The 21,493-nt window shown below is 44.0% G+C and overlaps 1 protein-coding gene across 1 annotated transcript in view; it reads left to right on the forward strand.

Moving 5' to 3' along the window:
• The window catches only part of ITGB6 (integrin subunit beta 6), a 219,059-nt gene extending 198,456 nt beyond the window's left edge, over positions 1-20,603 (forward strand). Inside the window, exons 15-16 of the mRNA XM_077447603.1 lie at positions 13,187-13,353; positions 18,469-20,603. Of these exons, the coding sequence (XP_077303729.1) occupies positions 13,187-13,353; positions 18,469-18,555 (254 nt within the window). The 3' untranslated portion in view covers positions 18,556-20,603. The remainder of the gene's footprint in view (positions 1-13,186; positions 13,354-18,468) is intronic.
• Positions 20,604-21,493: the final 890 nt, after the last annotated feature.

Consider the following 21,493-nt stretch of genomic DNA (forward strand, 5'->3'; position numbering starts at 1 on the left):
TTCGGCCGAACGGACTTGGCCACACACGATCACACTAAACTCCGACGGATTCGAACGTGATGACGTACGACCCGACTCGAATAAGGAAGTTCATAGCCAGTAGCCAATAGCTGCCCTAGCGTCGGTTTTAGTCCGTCGGAGTAGCATACACACGAGCGGATTTTTCGAAGGGGACCGGGTCCGGCGGAGTTCCGTCGGGAAAATTTGAAGCATGCTTCATTTCTAAAGTCCGTCAGACTTTTGCGAAGCTAAAGTCCGTTGCAGCCCACACACGATCGGATAGTCTGACGGACTCGGTCTGACGGACTTTGGATGTTGAAAAGTCCGCTCGTGTGTACGGGGCATAAGTCACAGCGTCACCAAAACGCTAGAACACCTAGAACGCCTATGTTGGATCATAAACCTAGAAAAGTCGTCCCTACAACCGGCCACCAGGTTGGAATACCTGGGTATGATCATCGACACCGCTCAGGGCAGGGTGTTTCTTCCAAGGCTAAAAGCCTTGGCCATTGGGGATCTGGTGCGCCTGATTCTGGGCAGAAGATCTTCCCCCATTCGGTTGTGCATGAGACTGTTAGGGAAAATGGTCGCCTCCTTCGAGGCCATCCCATTCGCCCAGTTCCACTCAAGGCCTCTGCAAAGTTGCATCCTTACGGCTTGGAACAGGAAGCCCCAATCCTTGGATCTTCCTATGCGTCTATCCCCAGGGACGCGCAAGAGTCTTGTCTGGTGGTTACAAACCAAGAATTTGCTGAAGGGCAAAACTTTTCTTCCTCTTCCATGGAAGATTATCACAACAGATGCCAGCCTGACAGGCTGGGGAGCTGTATTGGAGGAAACATGCTCGCAGGGGAAATGGTCTGCGACCGAGAAACTACTGCCCATAAATATCTTGGAGATCCGGGCAGTTTACATGGCGCTCATAGAGTGGCCTTACAGACTGCGAGGTTTCCCGGTTCGGGTTCAGTCCGACAATGCCACAGCAGTGGCTTATATCAATCACCAGGGCGGTACCAGAAGTCTGGTGGCCCAAAAAGAGGTGAATCGCATACTTGTCTGGGCAGAAAAGCATGTTCCGTGTCTTTCTGCAGTCTTCATTCCAGGAGTGGAAAATTGGCAGACGGATTTTCTCAGCCGCCAGCAGTTGTGCCCAGGAGAATGGGCTCTGCACCCCGACGTGTTTCAGAACATATGTCACAAGTGGGGTACTCCGGATGTAGATCTGTTTGCATCCAGGTTCAACAGGAAACTGGACAAGTTTGTGTCAAGGACAAGAGATGCACTTGCTCAGGGGTCAGATGCTCTGACAGTTCCCTGGGATCAGTACAATCTGATCTATGCCTTCCCCCTGAGCCCGCTTCTGTCGCGGTTCCTGGGAAGAGTCAAGAGGGAGACAAAGTCGGTCCTTTTGGTGGCCTCGGCTTGGCCCAGGCGACCATGGTACACGGAAATCATGAAGTCGGCAGTAGGCAGGCCATTGACCATCCCTCTCCAGCCAGATCTGCTCTCACAGGGTCCAATCTACCATCCTGCTTTACGCAGTCTGAATTTGACGGTTTAGCTGCTGAGACCCACATTCTGAGAGACCGTGGCCTTTCGGGGCCAGTCCTTTCTACTCTGGTCAATGCCAGAAAGCCGGCCTCCAGGCTTATTTATTACAAGGTCTGGAGGACATATGTTTCCTGGTGTGAACTCAGGAAATGGCATCCTAGAAAGTATGTCATTAACAGAATCTTGGCCTTTCTCCAGTCAGGCCTAGAAATGAATCTGGCCATAAGCACTATCAAGGTGCAGATTTCGGCCCTGTCAGTATTTTTTCAAAAGCCGCTTGCATCACATTCCCTAGTACGGGCTTTTATCCAGGGGGCCATGCGGACAAAACCGCCAGTTAAACCTCCGGTATGCCCATGGGATCTGAATTTGGTTCTCTCGGGCCTTACAGGGGCAACCATTGGAACCTTTGCATCTGGCTTCTTTAGTTCTCCTGACTAAAAAGCTGGTCTTCTTGGTAGCCATATCTACGGCTAGAAGAGTATCAGAGTTGGCAGCTCTTTCCAGCAAGGAGCCGTATTTAATTATCCATAAGGACCGGGTGGTCATGCGTCCCAACAGGTCCTTTCTACCTAAGGTGGTTTCGGGTTTCCATTTGAATCAGGATGTAATCCTACCATCCTTTTTTCCGGACCCTCAGTCCACAGAAGAAGAGTCTTTACACACTTTGGATGTGGTTAGAGCAATCAGTATTTATCTTCAGGCAACTACTTAGATAAGGAAAACTGATTGCTTATTCATTCTGCCGGAAGGCCCTAGAAAGGGCCAGGCGGCATCAAAATCCACTCTCTCAAGGTGGATCAGACAAGTTATTTCTCAGGCCTATGGTTTAAAGGGGAAGATTCCTCCTTTTCGGGTGAAAGCGCACTCTACTAGGGCTGTTAGTGCTTCTTGGGCAGTGCATCACCAGGCCTCCCTGGCTCAGATCTGTAAGGCTGCGACTTGGTCATCAGTCCACACATTCACCAGATTCTATCAGGTGGATGTCAGAGGGCAAGAGGATATCGCCTTCGGGCGCAGTGTACTGCAGGCTGCAGTTTAGGTCCTCCGGTCCCTGGCGGTCTATATTTATGATCTGTGTCTCCCTCCCCTCAATCTGAGCATTGCTATGGGACATCCCACTATGTAATGAAGCTCCTGTGTCCCGTGATGTATGATCAAGAAAATGGGATTTTTATATACAGCTTACCTGTAAAATCCTTTTCTTGAGAGTACATCACGGGACACAGAGCTCCCACCCCTCTTGGGTTTTACATGGTTTCTTATTGCTTTGCTACAAAACTGAGGTGCCTCCCAGATGGGAGGGGTTATATAGGGGAGGAATTCTCCTTAATTGGGGTCAACCAGTGTCCAATCACCAGAGGTGCCTATATAACCCACTATGTAATGAAGCTCCTGTGTCCCGTGATGTACTCTCAAGAAAAGGATTTTACAGGTAAGCTGTATATAAAAATCCCATTTTTAGTTGTAATTTAAATTCAGATTAAAAGGATACTGTTTACATGAGATGTTTTGGTTTAGTTATTTCCTCCTATTCCTATTTTATTAATAGTAGAGATGAACAGACAGGGTGTTTCTGGCAAATTTTGACAACTTTGGCAAAGTAAAACTGTTTAATTTCTCTGGTGATATTTGCTTAAAAAGAAAATCTCTTTCTTTCCTTTATTTAGAGCAGTGGTCTTCAAACTGTGGCCCGAGGGTCAGCTGCAGCCCTTTGCTTGCTTTTATCTGTCCCTTGGGGCAAAGTTTTCATCTACTGATGCATTAGAAGCGTGGCCTGGTGGGGGTCCAGGCTGAAACTGGCATTCACCATCACACAGCAGGCTTTGACTTGATGTGCAGCTGCCGGGATACCTATCATTCTCTTTCATCTACTGATACCAACAGTGGGGCATAGTTACCCCCTCTGACACCAATGAAGGGGCATAATCCCTCCCAATGACACCAACAATGGGGCACTATTCCTTCCACTGACACCAAAGATGGGTCATTGTTTATGCCCACTGGGACCTTTTCTACTCCCAATTAGGGATGAGCCGAACACCCCCCCGGTTCGGTTCGCACCAGAAATATCGAACGGACCCCAAATTCGTACGAACGTTAGAACCCCATTGAAGTCTATGGGACTCGAACGTTCGAAATTAAAAGTGTTAATTTTAACGGCTAATATGCAAGATACTGTCCTAAAAAGGGTTTGGGGACCTGGCTCCTGCCCCAGGGGACATGGGTCACTGCAAAAAAAACTTTTAAAAATGGCAGTTTTGGCGGGAGCACTGATTTTAATGACGATTAAAATGAAAAAAAAAAGTGAAATATTCCTTTAAATATGGTGCCTGGGGGTGTCTGTAGTATGCCTGTGAAGTGCCACGTGTTTCCGGTGTTTAGAACAGTCCCTGCACAAAATGACATTTAACGGAAATAACGTCATTTAAAGCTGCTTGCGGTTTTAATCTTATATCTGGTTCCTGCAATATGGTTGAAAATCATTGAGAAAAATGGCATGGGTAGCCCTCCCTGCCCATTACCAGCCCCTTTGGGTCTTGTACACATATTAAGGGGAACCCCGTACCCATATTAAAAAAAGGAAATACGTGTGGCCCCCAGGCCCTATATACTCAGAACAGCAGTATACAGGCGGTGCAAACAAGACAGGGACTGTGTAGGTTTGTTGTGTTAAGTTGAATCGGTTTGTAATTTTCAACTGGTACATTTTTAAAGTGTAGCTCCAGTCAAAAAAACTATTTTTAAGCTTTTTGGAAAACATAGGGAAGGGTTATCACCCCTGTATAATTTGTTTTGCTGTCCGTCTTTTTCAGAGCACGCAGACAGCATGCACAATCTCCTAACACTGACTGAGAGCTCTATTTAAAACGAGCAAGATATTTAGCTAGATAGGTGGATATAGCAGTGTATACTGCGTTCAGAGCACGCAGACAGCATGCACAATCTCCTAACACTGACTGAGAGCTCTATTTAAAACGAGCAAGATATTTAGCTAGATAGGTGGATATAGTGGTGTATACTGCGTTCAGAGCACGCAGACAGCATGCACAATCTCCTAACACTGACTGAGAGCTCTATTTAAAACGAGCAAGATATTTAGCTAGATAGGTGGATATAGCGGTGTATACTGCGTTCAGAGCACGCAGACAGCATGCACAATCTCCTAACACTGACTGAGAGCTCTATTTAAAATGAGCAAGATATTTAGCTAGATAGGTGGATATAGCAGTGTATACTGCGTTCAGAGCACGCAGACAGCATGCACAATCTCCTAACACTGACTGAGAGCTCTATTTAAAACGAGCAAGATATTTAGCTAGATAGGTGGATATAGCGGTGTATACTGCGTTCAGAGCACGCAGACAGCATGCACAATCTCCTAACACTGACTGAGAGCTCTATTTAAAACGAGCAAGATATTTAGCTAGATAGGTGGATATAGCGGTGTATACTGCGTTCAGAGCATGCAGACGGCATGCACAATCTCCTAACACTGACTGGGAGCTCTATTTAAAACGAGCAAGATATTTAGCTAGATAGGTGGATATAGCGGTGTATACTGCGTTCAGAGCACGCAGACAGCATGCACAATCTCCTAACACTGACTGAGAGCTCTATTTAAAACGAGCAAGATATTTAGCTAGATAGGTGGATATAGCGGTGTATACTGCGTTCAGAGCACGCAGACAGCATGCACAATCTCCTAACACTGACTGACAGCTCTATTATAAAAGATAGATATATCGCTAGATATATAGGTGAATATAGCGGTGTATACTGCGGTCAGGGCACGCAGACAACCACTACAGAAGAGCAAGAACGAAAAATCGGCCAATAACGATCGGTGTATACTGTGTTGAAGGTACACAGAACACCCATTAACTGCTACAGATGCCAACACACTACACAAGGCCGCCGCACTGGCGGCCTTATATAGTGTGGGGTGTGTACTACACAGCCTGAGCTATGATTGGCCACAGGCATCCTGCCTGTGGCCAATCATGGCTCTCCTCGCTACCGGCGCTGTGATTGGCCAAGCATGCGGGGTCACAGTGCATGCTTGGCCAATCATGAGCCAGCAATGCACTGCGCCATCGCAGTGCATTTTGGGTCGTGGGCGCCACACGAATTTGGTGCGAACGGCCCTTAACGTTCGGAATTAGCCGAACGGGCGAACAGCCGATGTTCGAGTCGAACGTATGTTCGACTCGAACACGAAGCTCATCCCTACTCCCAATGGTCACAGTCCTCTTAAAGTGCTTGTAAACCCTTGCAGACCACTTTAAAGAGGAAGTAAAGCCAAACGAATAAAAAAAAAAAAAAATAGACCCTGCAAGGCAAAGGCATAATGAGCTAGTATCAATAGCATACTAGCTCATTATGAGCAACTTTTAAAACAAAAAAGTGTGGCGCTTAGGTGGCAACAAACCACATGAACCAGTAAGGCACTAATTCAAGCAAAGAAAATTACATACACTTCAAAAAAAAGAAATTATGTGTAAATTCCGTTGTATATTAAGAGATCTTACTCCCAGGTGGAAGAGTGCATGAACCTCATGCACACAAAAGATTAAGGTAAATAAAATTAATTTAACATATATAGTCCATCAAGTGAACGTCTAATGCCCCGTACACACGAGAGGGATTAAGTCTGACAGACTTCCGACGGAGTTCTAGCGGAGTTCCGCCGGAGTTCTGGCGGACTTTTCGACCGAACGGACTTGACCACACACCATCACACCAAACTCCGACGGAGTCGAACGTGATGACGTACGACTGGATTCGACGTAGGAAGTTCATAGACAGTAGCCAATAGCTGCCCTAGCGTCGGTTTTAGTCCGTCGGAGTAGCACACACACGAGCAAATTTTTCGAAGGGGACCGGGTCCGGCGGAGTTCCGTCGGGAAAATTTGAAGCATGCTTCATTTCTAAAGTCCGTCAGACTTTTGCGAAGCTAAAGTCCGTTGCAGCCCACACACGAGCGGATAGTCCGCCGGACTCAGTCCGTCGGAGTTTGGATGTCGAAAAGTCCGCTCGTGTGTACGGGGCATTACAGTCCTTGAAATGTGTAATATCAATCACAATTCCAAACTTGAGGTGACGTGAAAAAAGGTGAAATTCAACTTCTGATGTGTAGAATAATACCACCACCACCGTGATAAAGAAGGGGAGAGGAGGCTTACCAAATGACGTGGACTCAGAGGAAGGCTTACGCCTCTCGAGTCATATGGGCCTGTAGGTTAGCAAACCAGATAATCATACATCTAGTATGTAATCTCCCGCAAGTCTTCAGGTCATGAAATCATCCGTAGCGATCCTCCTATAGTGCTCATCCCACGAAAATAGGGGGCTCAGGTATCAAAGACCATGGAAGTAGAAAGCTAGCATAGCGTGATACCGTTTTAACATCCAATTTATTAAAAAATAATAATAAAATTACACTCACATTTGGTTCAATCGTAATAACATAGTCAGAAAGTAGCGATGTCTGTAAGGGGGTCCACCCATTTTTTTGACGCGTTTCAACTAAACAGCCGTCCTCTGGGGTGTGGACCCCCCCCAAACAGCATCGCTTATAAATACAAAATGACCCCAAAATAACCAATGACCCCGGAAGCACTTGGCACTTCCGGTCACATGTTCCGGAAGTGTATATATTAAAAACTCCTCCATGTATATTTATTATCCTTACATATAGCATCATCCCCATCAGAGATGCCCGCCAAATATCCAAAATATAAGCGAGACTGTGAATATTTGGATATGAAAGATTTTCCACATCTTGGGCATAAATTAGCATCCGTCCTGTGTCATAACCAAGCCTCGTTCTGATCACGAGGCCTGGCCATCCAAACAGCAGCATGCAGCATAGTCAAGCCTCGCTCTGATTATGAGGCCAGGCCTCATATCAGCATCCATCCTGTGTCGTAACCAAGCCTCATTCTGATCACGATACACCTTTATTCATTATGAGCAACTTGCCTGAGATGGAAGCCCCCGAAGCGACCCTCGTTGTCGTCCTCCGACGCCGCCATCTATCCCGGAGTGACTTCCGGGTATCGAGGCTCCGACGCATTGACTGGCCGGAGTTGCAATGACATCACTCTCATGCATGCGCAAGGGAGCCTCCACTAACGGCATGATCGCCGTTAGCAGTGGCATGCTCAGTGCGCCTGCGCGCCGCTGTCTACGGTGCATGCCTGTCTTTTGCAAACATCTCCTAAACCATGTAGGTTTAGGAGATATTTCTTGTATCTACAGGTAGGGATGAGCCGAACACCCCCCTGTTCGGTTCGCACCAGAACCTGCAAACAGACCTAAACTTCGTGTGAACTTTAGAACCCTATTAAAGTCTATGGGACTCGAACGTTCACAATCTAAAGTGCTAATTTTAAAGAGTAATATGCAGGTTACTGTCCTAAAAAGTGTTTGGGGACCCGGGTCCTGCCCCAGGGGACATGGATCAATGCAAAAAAAAGTTTTAAAAACGGCCGTTTTTTCAGGAGCAGTGATTTTAATAATGATTAAAGTGAAACAATAAAAGTGTAATATTCCTTTAAATTTCGTAGCTGGGGGGTATCTATAGTATGCCTGTGAAGGGGCGCATGTTTCTGGTGCTTAGAACTGTCCCTGCACAACGTGTCATTTGTGCAGGAAAAAAAGTATTTTAAAATCACTTGCGGCTATTGTCGGGTCCCGTAATACAGAGAACACTCAATGAGTGTTCTCTGCATTAGCCGACAATTCATTCATTCATTGATAAAAAAAAAAAAAGGGTTTCCGTTACATCAGAGGGGGCGGGGTCACCCACACGTCACTGGGGAACCCCTGGCTTCCCTCTCCAGCGTCAGAGGGGCGGGGTCAGGTGACGGGTGGCCCCGCCCTCCTAATATAAGAAACGTCAGCGCTGGGATCCCTGCAGTGTCTCCGGAGTGGAGACAGAAGAAGGATGTATGGACAGCGCTGGACTGAGAGATCCCCCGTCGCTGGATATGATCATCCATCGCTGGACCCCGGAGACCCGTCGCTGGATAGCAAGAGTGGATTAGCACCGCTGGAATCTTTTTTTTATTTTTTTTTATTTTTAATAAAGGAATTTTTCAAAAGTGTGTTTGTCTTATTTAACCATTTTGACACTTTCTTTGTGAAATGGTAGGGGTACTTTTGTACCCCCTTACCATTTCAAACAGGGGGGGGCCGGGATCTGGGGGTCCCCTTGTTAAAGGGGGCTTCCAGATTCTGATAAGCCCCCCGCCCGCAGACCCTCACAACCAACGGCCAGGGTTGTGAGGATGAGGCCCTTGTCCTCATCAACATGGGGACAAGGTGCTTTGAGGGGTCACAGACCCCCAAAGCATCCTCCCAATGTTGAGGGTATGTGGCCTGGTACGGTTCAGGAGGGAGGGGGGCCGCTCTCTCGTCCCCCCCTCTTTTCCTGCGGCCTGCCAGGTTGCGTGCTCGGATAAAGGGTCTGATATGGATTTTTAGGGGGACCCCCACGTCAATTTTTTTTAAAATTTGATGCGGGGTTCCCCTTAATATCCATATCAGACCTGAAGGGTCTGGTTATGGATATTTAGGGGGACCCCCACGTCAATTTTTTTTTTTAATTTGACACGGGGTTCCCCTTAATATCCATGTCAGACCTGAAGGGCCTGGTAATTGAATTTAGGGGAACCCCCACGCTTTTTTTTTTTTTTTATCAATCAATGAATGAATTGTCGGCTAATGCAGAGAACACTCATTGAGTGTTCTCTGTATTACGGGACCCGACAATAGCCGCAAGTGATTTTAAAAGACTTTTTTTCCTGCACAAATGACACTTTGTGCAGGGACAGTTCTAAGCACCAGAAACATGCGCCCCTTCACAGGCATACTATATATACCCCCCCAGCTACGAAATTTAAAGGAATATTACACTTTTATTGTTTCACTTTAATCATTATTAAAATCACTGCTCCTGAAAAAACGGCAGTTTTTAAAACTTTTTTTTGCATTGATCCATGTCCCCTGGGGCAGGACCCGGGTCCCCAAACACTTTTTAGGACAGTAACCTGCATATTACCCTTTAAAATTAGCACTTTAGATTTCTCCCATAGACTTGTATAGGGTGTTCCGGCTTTTCGAATTTGCTGCGAACAGCCCAAATTGATCACTGTTCGCTGAACAGGCGAACAGGCAATGTTCGAGTAGAACATGAGTTCGACTCGAACTCGAAGCTCATCCCTACCTACAGGTAAGCCTTAATCTAGGCTTACCTGTAGGTAAAAGTGGTTTGTAAGGGTTTGCAACCACTTTAAAGTCTGAAGGACAGTAAACTGGCCCCTTGTTTAGAAAGTTTGCGGAGAATGTTTTGGGGGCTTTTTGTGCATTTAGGGTAGTTTAGCTTATTTCATTTAATGTTCTTCATATTTATTTAAAATTTTTTTGTATATTTATTATTTTTGTACTGTTGCTGTAATAATGGAAAGTATACTGTCGAATAATGGAAGTAATAAGAGGCTGTTTTTGGCATAAAGGATAGGTTCATGATAGTTAAAAGGACCTTCCATTACCCTAGGAGTCATATAAAGCAAATTGTACCCAAAAAAAAAAAATGTAAACTAAATTTTAAAGCAACGAAAGCTGTCAGTTTTGTTCATCTTTCATCAATAGTAGTTTATGCCAAACAGTATTAGAGCCACAATAAAGCCATTCAGATGTTTATCCCGTTTGCTACATGAAAGAGGATTTGTCTCCGAATAGATTTCTCAATACCTTGTTTTGTCTGATAACAGCTGTTTAATATCCTCAGGTCTGCAATATGTCTACAAAGCAGCGCTTAGCTCACAGTGACATCTAGTGGTTGTAGAATGGTCCGTCAGATACTATTTAGTCATCATTATGCAAAGTTATTTCTCAAACATCACTTTAAATCTACAGCAATGGAAAATAAAAAATTGGATTTTCTTTTTTTTAAGCTAAAAAGCATTTTTTTCTTTGCACCTTTAGTTACAATACTTACCTATAATGAAGGATGCCCCATCATATGTAGACTGCTGGATTCTGTAGAGATGGCCACTGCAGGACTGTCCTGTCCTCTTCTATGGGAAGTGACTCCTGTGACCGATTGGATGCTCCTCCATTCGCAGATTGTGTAATAGGTAGTGTAATAAAAAAAAATTATTTTCTCAAAGGTAGAGAAGACAGGACTGGGCATGTCCCTGTCAGATCATCTTTAGTGCAGCTAAGCCTGGAGGCCAGGAGTTGTTGAGGCCGGTTCACACTTCAAATCAATGTTTCCCTATGGGAGCCATCTTAACTGGTCCGACACAAGTTGGTTTGACTTTGAAAATGCTCCCTGCACTACTTTGGTCTGACTTTGGTCCTACTTCAGCTCATTGAATATCACTGAAGTCAGATCGCTGTCTTAACTGATCCAACTTTGGCATGCGACTTGTGCTCTGATGATCTTGAAGGGGAACTCAATGCCAAATGAAAAAAAATTAAAAAACGCTTTTGGTTCCCCCTCCATGAGCATACCAGGCCCTTCAGCCTGGTATGGATTTTAAGGGGAACCCCCCACACTGAAAAAACGGCAGGTCAGGAAAGGGGGTAGGGACAAGCGAGCGGCACCCTTACTCCTGTACCATACCAGGCCACATACCCTCAACATGGGGGGGTGTATGCTCTGGGGCGGGGGGGCCCTGCTTACCCCCCACCCCAAAGCACCTTATCCCCATGTCACCTTGTCCCCCGGGCCCCCGGAGGCCCGCCCCTTATGACGTCACCGCTCATCATGCCCCATGAGGTGACGACATAAGGGGCGGGCCTCTGGATGATGTCACTAAGTGACCCAGGCCCATGCTAATATAAGTAGTGGCACACCACACACCCAGCATTAGAGCGGGAGACAGCGTTGAGTCAACATCGGAAGAAGAACAGAGGGACAGGACAGCGGAGAAGACCCAGCAAAAGAGCGCAAAGACAGCAGACAAGACAGAGCAAAAGAGGCAGAAGACAGCGGACAGAGGGAGAAGAACCAGAGAGGGCTAGAAGACATCAGCGGAGAGCGGAGAAGACCCAGAGAGGGGAGAAGAAGCGGCAGAGGCAGAAGACATCAGCAGAGGAGGCAGAAGAGCCTGAGAGGGGAGAAGAAGTCAGAAGAGATGCCTTTTTTTTTAGGTGAATGGTTAGGGGTACAATGTACCCCATACTCATTCACATAGGGTGGGGGGCCGGGAGGTGGGGACCCTCTTGTTAAAGGGGGCTTCCAGATTCCGAAAAGCCCCCACCCACAGACCCAGACACCCAACGGCCAGGGTTGTTGGGAAAAGGCCCTTGTCCTCATCGACATGGGGACCACGTGCTTTGGGGTGGGGGGGTGCAGGCTGCATGTTGAGGGCATGCAGCCTGGTATGGTTTAGGAGGGGGCAATCACTCTTCCCCATCCTCTTTCCTAACCTGCCATGCTGTTTGCTCAGATAAGGGTCTAGTATGGATTTTGGGGGGACCCCCATGCCGTTTTTTTGAACCAAGGGGCCTGGTATGCTCTTAGAGGGGGAACCCATGCGTTTTTTTAAAATTTTGCGTGGAGTTCCCCCTAAAGATTCATACCAGACACAGTTTCTGGTATTGTCTGGGATCAAAGTCGAATCCTTGTTCACTGAAGTCGGACGCATTTCGGAATTCAAGTCGCAGGGCAAAGTCAGATCCAAAGTGGTACAACTGTCATGTTGTACCAGTGTGAACCCAGCCTCAAGACCACAGTGCTAGAAGTTCAGCAGCAGGAAGAGGACAGGGCAGCCCTGCAGTGGAAATTGCTACAGAATCCAGCCGCCTGCACATTGTGAGACATGCCTCATGACAGGTAAGTAATGTAGCTAAAGCTGTGTAGAGCAAACAATGTATTTTTTTTGTTTTTTAATTAAACTTCAAGTAGAAATACAGACAAAGGGTTATAACCCCTGTCAGATTTTTTTTCGCCATCTGTTTCGTTTCCCCTTGCGGAGATCTCCCTTCAGTTCCTGTCCCATAGCCAAACAAGAAGTGAGAGGCAATCCCTGAAAATGAAGGCAATTTCCTTGGGAACCCCCACATCACCAAAACTAGTGTGCCCATTGGAAGATTTCCCCTCTATTACTTTTCTAGGGACAACCCTAAAATGTGGGGTTTTCTTTTACTTTCAATGATAATTGTAAACAGAACAAACAGAGAGGGTGAAATCTCCCTAAAGGAGATAAAGTTTAAATATATAAAATAACTATGGTATACATGAGTTGCCTTCTACAGGTAATGTACCATTATTTCTATCTATCTATCTATCTATCTATCTATCTATCTATCTATCTATCTATCTATCTATCTATCTATCTATCTATCTATCTATCTATCTATTTATCTATCCCTAGTGCTTGTAGACCAGCCAATATTTGCCAATATTAATAGCATGCAACTCACTATGTACTGTAGGTCATTGTAGATGTGATTTATGATATATAATACATATATATACAAAAACTATGTATTTTCAAGTATGTATTTTAAACTGTTGACACTTTGTCATTTTTGTCCTACACACAGGTACACATTTTGAAATTTTCAGGGTGTTTTCTAATGTTACTTTTTTTTGTATTTTAATTTCAAACTGTAGATTGTCCTGAACCTCCAAATATTCCCATGATCCTAACGGGTGTCTCTATCGCCATTGTGTTAATTGGCTTTGTGGTGTTGTGTATATGGAAGCTGCTGGTATCATTTCATGATCGGAAGGAAGTTGCCAAATTTGAAGCAGAGAGGTTGAAGGCAAAATGGCCACAGGTATGTGTATAGATATGTGTGTGTAGATATGTGTATAGCGTGTATAGACTCCGTAAATGTAATGCATACACATCACTCCAGCTGGATTTGCCACTAGGCCAGTCTTTCTTAACCTTTTTAACACTGAGGAACCCCTTTAATGACTTTGCGGTTACAGGGTACCCCTGCCAATAATTAATATATTTACAGATCACGGTATATTAGTGTAATAGTCAAAAAGAAACAGGGTGATGGTTAAAAAAAAGTTGTGTGATGGTCAAAAAAAAAAATTAAAGAGTATCATGATCAAAAAGAAAAAAAAAAATCCCCAAAGCAGCCTAGTGAGTGAAATTGAAGGTTTCTGTTTTGGTGAACTTTCAATGATAGAGAAAATTATAATTTTGCTACAAAAATAATTCGCCTAAAATCATTTGTTTTTTTATAACAATGAATGCCCTTTTACACATGCGGACCATTGATTGGAACAAAAATAGGGCTTTGATCCTTTTAAAAAAACAGATGATGATGGATGTGGCTATAAACTGATGTAAATGGCTCTGTTTACATCCATTTTTCCATCGAGATGCATTGATGTCCGTTTTTCATCCGTCAATGGATGGATGAAAAACAGACAAATGGACCGCATGTATGAAAGGGGCCAAACTGTTATTTTTGCCTCACACTTGAGTTTCAAGTTCTAAAATCAATAGGGCTGTTACTGATTAAAATTTTCCTGTTCGATTAATCAATTTTTTTTAATCGATTAATCGACTAATTTCGATTAATTATAATGCACATACAGATCCAACTACTTTTAGCTGATCTCCTTGCATTGCAGCTCTGCATTAGTCAGTGGTAAATGTGGTATACACTATATACAATCATCCGACACTAGTTAGTTTCCACAATACATGACTTAACTTCACAGTTCACACAAATATGTTTTAAATTCAAACTGTAGCACTGACATAAGTCATTTTTTTTCCCACAGTAGTGTGACAATCCCTCCACCTCTGGTCTAACTAATCACTCTCACCTTATGGCATGGATCCCTGTGCAAACAGGTGGTCATGCAAGCGGTTATCAAAAGGGTTAACACGGACCATAAACTTCTCACGTCTCCTTAGATCTCAGCAATGACGCCAGGTCATGGGTAGAAAGAAAAGATCTAAGTGCTCGCCGCTTAAGTATAAGATTTAATTTTTGTGTTCAAACACAAACTACTCACATAAAGATGATAAAAACACAGCATGTAAAGCCGACAATCATATTAGTTCCGTAGGGCAGCAGCGGGTGACGTCATGCGTAGCTCCTCCCCGTACGCTTTACGTTCAATCAGAACTTCAACGTCACCAGACTCCTCCCCCTTCCCTTCGTTAGCAGACGCAGGCACTTGGGGAAGGGGGGAGGAGTCCAGTGACATCGATGTCCGTGACGTCACCGGATCTCAGACGGAACTCCCTGAAGACCCAGAAGCCAGCAGGGAGGTGAGTATTTTAAACGATCAAAAAAATTAAAGATTAATTGAGGAATTAATCTTTCATTTTCACAGCCCTAAAAATCAATAATTCTAAAGTTCAGAAGGAGCATTGGAAACGGCTACAACTAACAGTTAACTTGTACGGGGAAATACTTAGACAGACGGACTAAATTTCCATGGTGAAAAGCAAGGCATCCCAGAAATCCCACAATCCCTGTAGGTAGGCTTACTACTTGACCATCCCTGCAGAAGTTTGTAGCACGACGATCTGTTCTATAGAAATGTTGGGCATACTTACGTTGTTGATATAACTACTCTGGTCAAAATGCCTACAGTTAGTTTCTTAGGCAGGAAATTTGGATTATCAGAATGGAAGGATATATGTGCAAAATTGCTTAATATGCATGAGTAAAGCAAAAGACTAAACTGTCATAGAAGATTTAATACTTTTAAAAATAATTTTTAAAAACATTTTCAGCTTTCATTAACCATCTCTAAAGTACATATAAACCCTAACTGGATGATGTTTAGTTTGCTAAATCACTATGTATCATAAACAATTTTTTGCTTTTCTTCATTTATATTTTAAGTGAGAATGCATTTAACATATGCTATGTCAAACGTATTGGGACACCTGCCTGAACTTTAATGGCATCCCAGTTTTCATCCATAGAGTTCAATATTGAGTTGGCCCACCCTTTGCAGCTATAACAGCTTCAACTCTTCTGGGAAGGCTGTCCACAATTCAATTCAATCACTATGTGTCATAAACAATGTTTTACTTTTTTTTTTCATTTATATTTTAAGTAAGAATGCATTTAACATACACTATATTGTCAAAAGTGCACAAAGAAACGTCCATAAAGACATGGATGAGCGAGTTTGGGGTGGAGGAACTTGACTGGCCTGCGCAGAGTCCTGACCTCAACCCGAAACGACTTTGGGGTGAATTAGAGTGGAGACTGTAAGCCAGGCCTTCTCGTCCAACATCAGTGCCTGACCTCACAAATGCGGTTCTGGAAGAATCATCAAACATTCCCATAGACACACTCCTAAACCTTGTGGACAGCCTTCCCAGAAGAGTTGAAGCTGTTATAGCTGCAAAAGGGTGGGCCAACTCAATATTGAACCCTACGGACTAAGGCCCCATTCACACCTGAATATAGCGTTTTCAGGCAGAAAATTGTGCGATTTTACCACGATTTTGCGGCGTTCTTACTGCGATTTTGCGGCGTTTTGCCGTGATTTTGTGCAGGACAAAAGGTCACCAATGTAAAAAGATGAAAAACGCCCAAATCTGCCCGATTTTTGAGCGACAAAAAAGGGTACAGAACTTGTTTGAGCTTCAGGCGTTCGGCTTCAGGCGACATGGAGTGGAGATGTGAACCATCTCCATTTAGAATTATAGATTTTTTTCCCCTCCAGAGTTTTGTAGCTTCAGGCTTCAAAAACGCTCAGGTGTGAATGGGGCCTAAGACTGGGGTGCCATTAAAGTTTATGTGCAAGTAGCGCATACAGTCATTCTTATTACAGATCAGCTGTGTTTCCCAGGCACGGAAATTCTCCCCCAATTTAAGTTATACAGCCTCATGCAAATATGCGTCTGGAAAAAAGGTCAAACATTTCCATAGACGCACACCTAAACCTTGTGGACAACCTTCCCAGAAGAGTTGAAGCTCTTATAAAAAAGGTGGGCCAACTCAATATTGAACCCTATGGACTAAAACTGGGATGCCATTTAAATTCATGTGTGTAAAGGCAGGCGTCACAATACTTTTGACAATATAGTGTATGTCAGATGCTGCAATGTTTGGCTGAAGAAAGAATTGAAAACGACAATATACAGTCTGTAAACATATTTTAAAAGTAAACTATTAGGACAGGGTCAAGAAAGAAGTCACAGCAAGTACCAGCAATGAAATATGTTTTCACTCAGGGTGACCACGTTTTGTCCTCTGTCTCCCATTTGCGCTCTTGTGTTGTCACCTTCAGTTAAAACAAGTGATACATTGCAAAACAAAAACATTTTGCGATGAATATTGATTTAGCAAACTAAATGTCATCCAGGTTTAAATCTACTTTTTTTTAAAAGCAAGCTTTGTTAAAATAAGACACTTACAGTACAGCCTTATTCAATAGAGACTGGAAGTAGCAAATCAATAAATATTATACACAATTACCCATAGCAGCCAAAAAATAATTTTGAAGTGGTTTTGGGCAGAGAGAATTATGACCAATCGCTGTGGGTTACTGTGGTTAAAGTGACAGTCCACCTTTTGCAAATAAAAGTAGTAAATAAAGTAACGCTGATCTTATTATAATCATTATGTATTTACTACTTTTTTTGCGCTAAAGCCTGCAGAGCATTGCATTTGGGATCAGTGCATTGCAGACACAGTGCACAGGCTCTGTTAACCCCAGTCCCAGCTTCTGCACAGGCCTTCTGTGTAGCAGGACTACAATGGTGGAGACTTCACTGCCCTGCTGCTGCCATGTTTTATGATTGGTGGATCCCAGCCTTGATGGCATGGCTGTGTGGGCAGAGCACTACATACAATAAAAATAACAGTATTTTCCCTGGCAGGGGCACGAAATGATTCAGACAAGGTAGGGTATTGGTTTGGGTTTTAGGGATAAGGTGCGCAATCATGTTGCATGGTACACCTTAAAGTAGGGGTCTCAAACTGGCGGCTCTCCAGCTGTTGCAAAACTACAAGTCCCATCATGCTTCTGCCTGTGGGAGTCATACTTGTTACTGTCAGCCTTGCAATGCCTCATGGGACTTGTATTTTCGCAACAGCTGGAGGGCCGCCAGTTTGAGATCCCTGCCTTAAAGTGATTGTAAAGTCTTGTCTTTTTTCCTATCAAAATAACAAACATGTTATACGTACCACCTCCGTTGCAGTGGATTTGCACAGAGCAGCCTGGATCCTCCTCTTCTTGGGTCCCTCTTTGGTGCTCCTGGCCCCTCCCCCTGTTCAGTGCCCCCCGAGCAAGCGGCTTGCTATGGGGGCACCCAAGCTGAGTCACAGCTCCCTGTGTCCATTCAGACACTGAGCCCTGAGCCCTCTCTCCCCTGATTGGCTAGCTGACTTTGATTGGCAGCAGTGGCAGTCAGATGCGGCGCTGCTGTGTCTCAGCCAATCAGGAGGGAGAATCTTGGACGGCTGAGACACTAGTGGACATCGCTGGACAGGGAGGGACTCGGGTAAGTATTAGGGGGGCTGTTGCACACAGAAGGCTTTTTATCTTAATGTATAGAATGCAATAAGATAAAAAAAACTTCTGCCTTTACAGCCCCTTTAAATATGTGTATAACATGACACACATGGATTTACTAGAACTGGAGAGTGCAAAATCTGGTGCAGCTCTGAATAGAAACCAATCAGCTGCCAGATGTTATTGTCAAAGCTTCATTGAACAAGCTGAAGTTAGAAGCTGATTGGTTTCCATGCAGAGCTGTTTTAGTAAATAAACCCCAAATGGTCCAAGCAATGGACTAAAATCAGCCCTTTTCCCTTACACTATTTATTGAAGAAGGTTGTTCTTCTCCAGTACTGAACACTATACTGTTTGATGACCCTTTTAGCAATATATTATAATTCAGTGTTAGTGCCAACACAGCATTGTAACCAGTTGAATTGTTTTCTTTCCAGGATACAAACCCATTGTACAAAGACACCATCAGTACATTTAAAAATGTCACCTATGAGAAAGCAATAAGAAGAGACGGCGCAGCGTGAGGACATATTCCAGTGGCTATGCGGAGGGATAGAAGATTAATGTATTCCAGATTCCTGGAGTTTTCTACACAATTCAAGGCCCTGAGCTGAGAGTTCATTAGTTCTTGTAAAAATTCATGACTTTGCCATTCATCCGAACAGAGCCCTAGGCCGAGGCAGAATCCATGCATCACAGAGTGCTGAAGAAGAAAGAACTACTGAATAAAGCGTTGATTCGGACAAGGATATAACTGCAAATAAAGGGGCCCGTAGCAAAATAATAAGAGCCCTCTGTGTTCTTAAAGGACTGTAAATTATGGTATGTGCATATTTCCGTTTGAACTGTGTTTATGCATTGTATTTGCACTATTTCTACTTTGTGCTTTTGCATCACTCTTAAGATCAATAATTGGTAATTGCTACTATGATCAATAATTGCTACCATGGTTATGTTACACAATGCCATAGTTGCAGAAACACATCTGAAAAGGAGCATGTGGTATTCAAAAGTGTTTGGGGCAAGCTAAGCTAGTAGAGATTATCAATACAGTGAGATCATGGCTTTAAACTTCATGGCAGTGGGTGCTGTAATGACAAAACAAGGAATGGTGCCATTCTATGGTAAAGAATAGAGTGGCAACAAGGCATCACTGTCATACCAAATGATCCACAAATAGGTAAAATTGTGCACTGTAAGCTTGTGACAATATATGTCCTTATTTATCTACATCATTTAGTGTGGTGGAGACACATTGCCTCTCTACGTCAACACTACAGTGACCTGCTGCAAATTCATTAAAAAGTTCATGCAATGCAACTGTAATTCAAAACCCAGATTCTCGGTGTGTTTACCTTTAAAATAACACTACAAAATAATGATTGGTTTACAGTGCATGTAAACCCAAACAAAAAGGAGAAGTATGGGCCAAAGCTCTGTTGGCCATACTTCTCCTGTGGGTCACATGGGTGCACTTAGTTGTGCAATCCTGTGACCCAGATTTAGCCAACAGGGGGACATCACAGAGCCAGTCCAGGCTCTGCAGGGATCCTGACAATAAAGTTGGGATCCGCCCAGATCCCAGTTTCTATGGCTGTTTTTGTCACCACAGAGGGAAATTTACCCTATTGACCCTCACTGTTGGCCCCGGTGACCACTATCTTTGGTACAGAAAGTAGTGCTAAGTCCAAACTTTTTAAGTTGTCACAGGTATAGGTGGTGTGGGGGAAATCTTCCAATGGGTAGACAGCTGTATAAAGAAGGATATCCCATCACTTTGGAGAGATCTCTGGCACCAGGAGTGAGGGGGAATCTCCCCGATGGGACATAACCGGAAGAGAATAAACCTGGCAGAGGTCTTAGCCCTTGTACACACGGTCGGAGAATCCGTCGGAATGTGTCCTATTGGACCGTGTTGTCGGATAATCCGACTGTGTGTGGTATGCATCGGACTGATTCCGTCGGAATATCCGTCGGACCCAATTTTCCAACATGTTGGAAATATTTTCTGACCAACTGGTTCGATCGGACATACTCCGATCATGTGTAGAGAATTTTGATTGGACCAAGTGCCACGCATGCTCAGATCAAATTCCTACATCAAAGCTATTGGCTACTAGTCCCATCGTAACGAAATTACGTCATCACATTCAGAATGATCTGATTTTTCGACAACTTAGTCCGACTGTGTGTATGCAACAGTTTCGGACAAGATCCGACAGGCAAAATCCGATGGATTTGGTTGGCAGAATGTCTGACCGTGTGTACAGGGGCTTAGCCATTCCCTACACTTTCTAAAGCTAGCTTACAAACCTTTGGCACAAGTTCAAAAATGATGTCTACATTCATCTCTTTGCTGGTGTGTGGTGTGTGTTTCCGCTGCCACAATGAATTAACTTGCAGTGATAAATTAGAGCTATCTTGGATTGACACAGTACTCTGATCATAGCGCTCTGTTCAATATATACTTCAATCTAATTACCTACTGAAACAAACATAAACCTTATACCGACAGATCTTAAAATGCAGTTTTACCGTATATTACATAGTTGTTTCACAGGTAACTTGAAATCATTGTTTTACTAAAATAAGACTTGAATTAGCACTGGTATTTTATCTATATACCACTGGTGTTTTCACTAAAGAAAATATCAAAACTATAGAGCTTCGAAAAGCAATTAATAAAATTGCTGTCAACTTCATGCTGCTTTCAGATTGACGTTCTTTGCTTTTTAAGAAAATTTGATTGAAGCCCCTCTATGCACTCTAATGGATGGCTCTCATTCCCTCAAAGCTCCCCTTGCTTATATTTCTTAGTTAACCGAAGCCTAACCAGTAAAGTAGCTGTGTACTAAAACAAGGGCAAGCAGAAAGGCTAATGAGTAGTCATTGGTAGTGCCTATGATCACCATTCAGATGTTCTTTTCTCCATTAGGGTATATTTAGACGTGTGACCTAATGTCCCTTTCCTCTGAAGCAACGTTTAGATAGCACTTAGGTAGCCACTTACAGGTGGTAAGGAAGCAATGTGATGCCTGTTTTATCCCGAATTTTGCCAACACATCACGTGCATTGCATGCAGTTGCAGAGTGTTTGTGGTGCTTCCCAATTTGCTTGAATGTGTAGCATTCACATGTCAGGTAAACTTTGTTGTGGGTGCAAAGCACCATGACTGCAGCATGTAAAAACCCCCATCAATTGGCTATTGCTATTTGAGGGGGGGGTGGGGGTGGGGGCGGTTAGCTGGCGGCAAAAACGCAGCTCAACTGCTAATTTTACTGACCCCCAACTGCGCATCTAAATTAAGCCTTACTGACTTGTCATACATTACTCTGCACTGTGTGTAGAGATGGCCATCTTGGTAAAGAAACTTTGCTTTCTCATGTCACAGCTGCTACCCTCCTTCCCCAGTAACTGAGGATCTGATGGGGGTAATCAAAAAGTAACAGGAGAGTTGAACAC

This window comes from Lithobates pipiens, unplaced genomic scaffold (assembly GCF_037356315.1).
Source record: "Lithobates pipiens isolate NorthernLeopardFrog02 unplaced genomic scaffold, aLitPip1_a1.2 Scaffold_22, whole genome shotgun sequence".
NCBI lineage: Eukaryota > Metazoa > Chordata > Amphibia > Anura > Ranidae > Lithobates > Lithobates pipiens.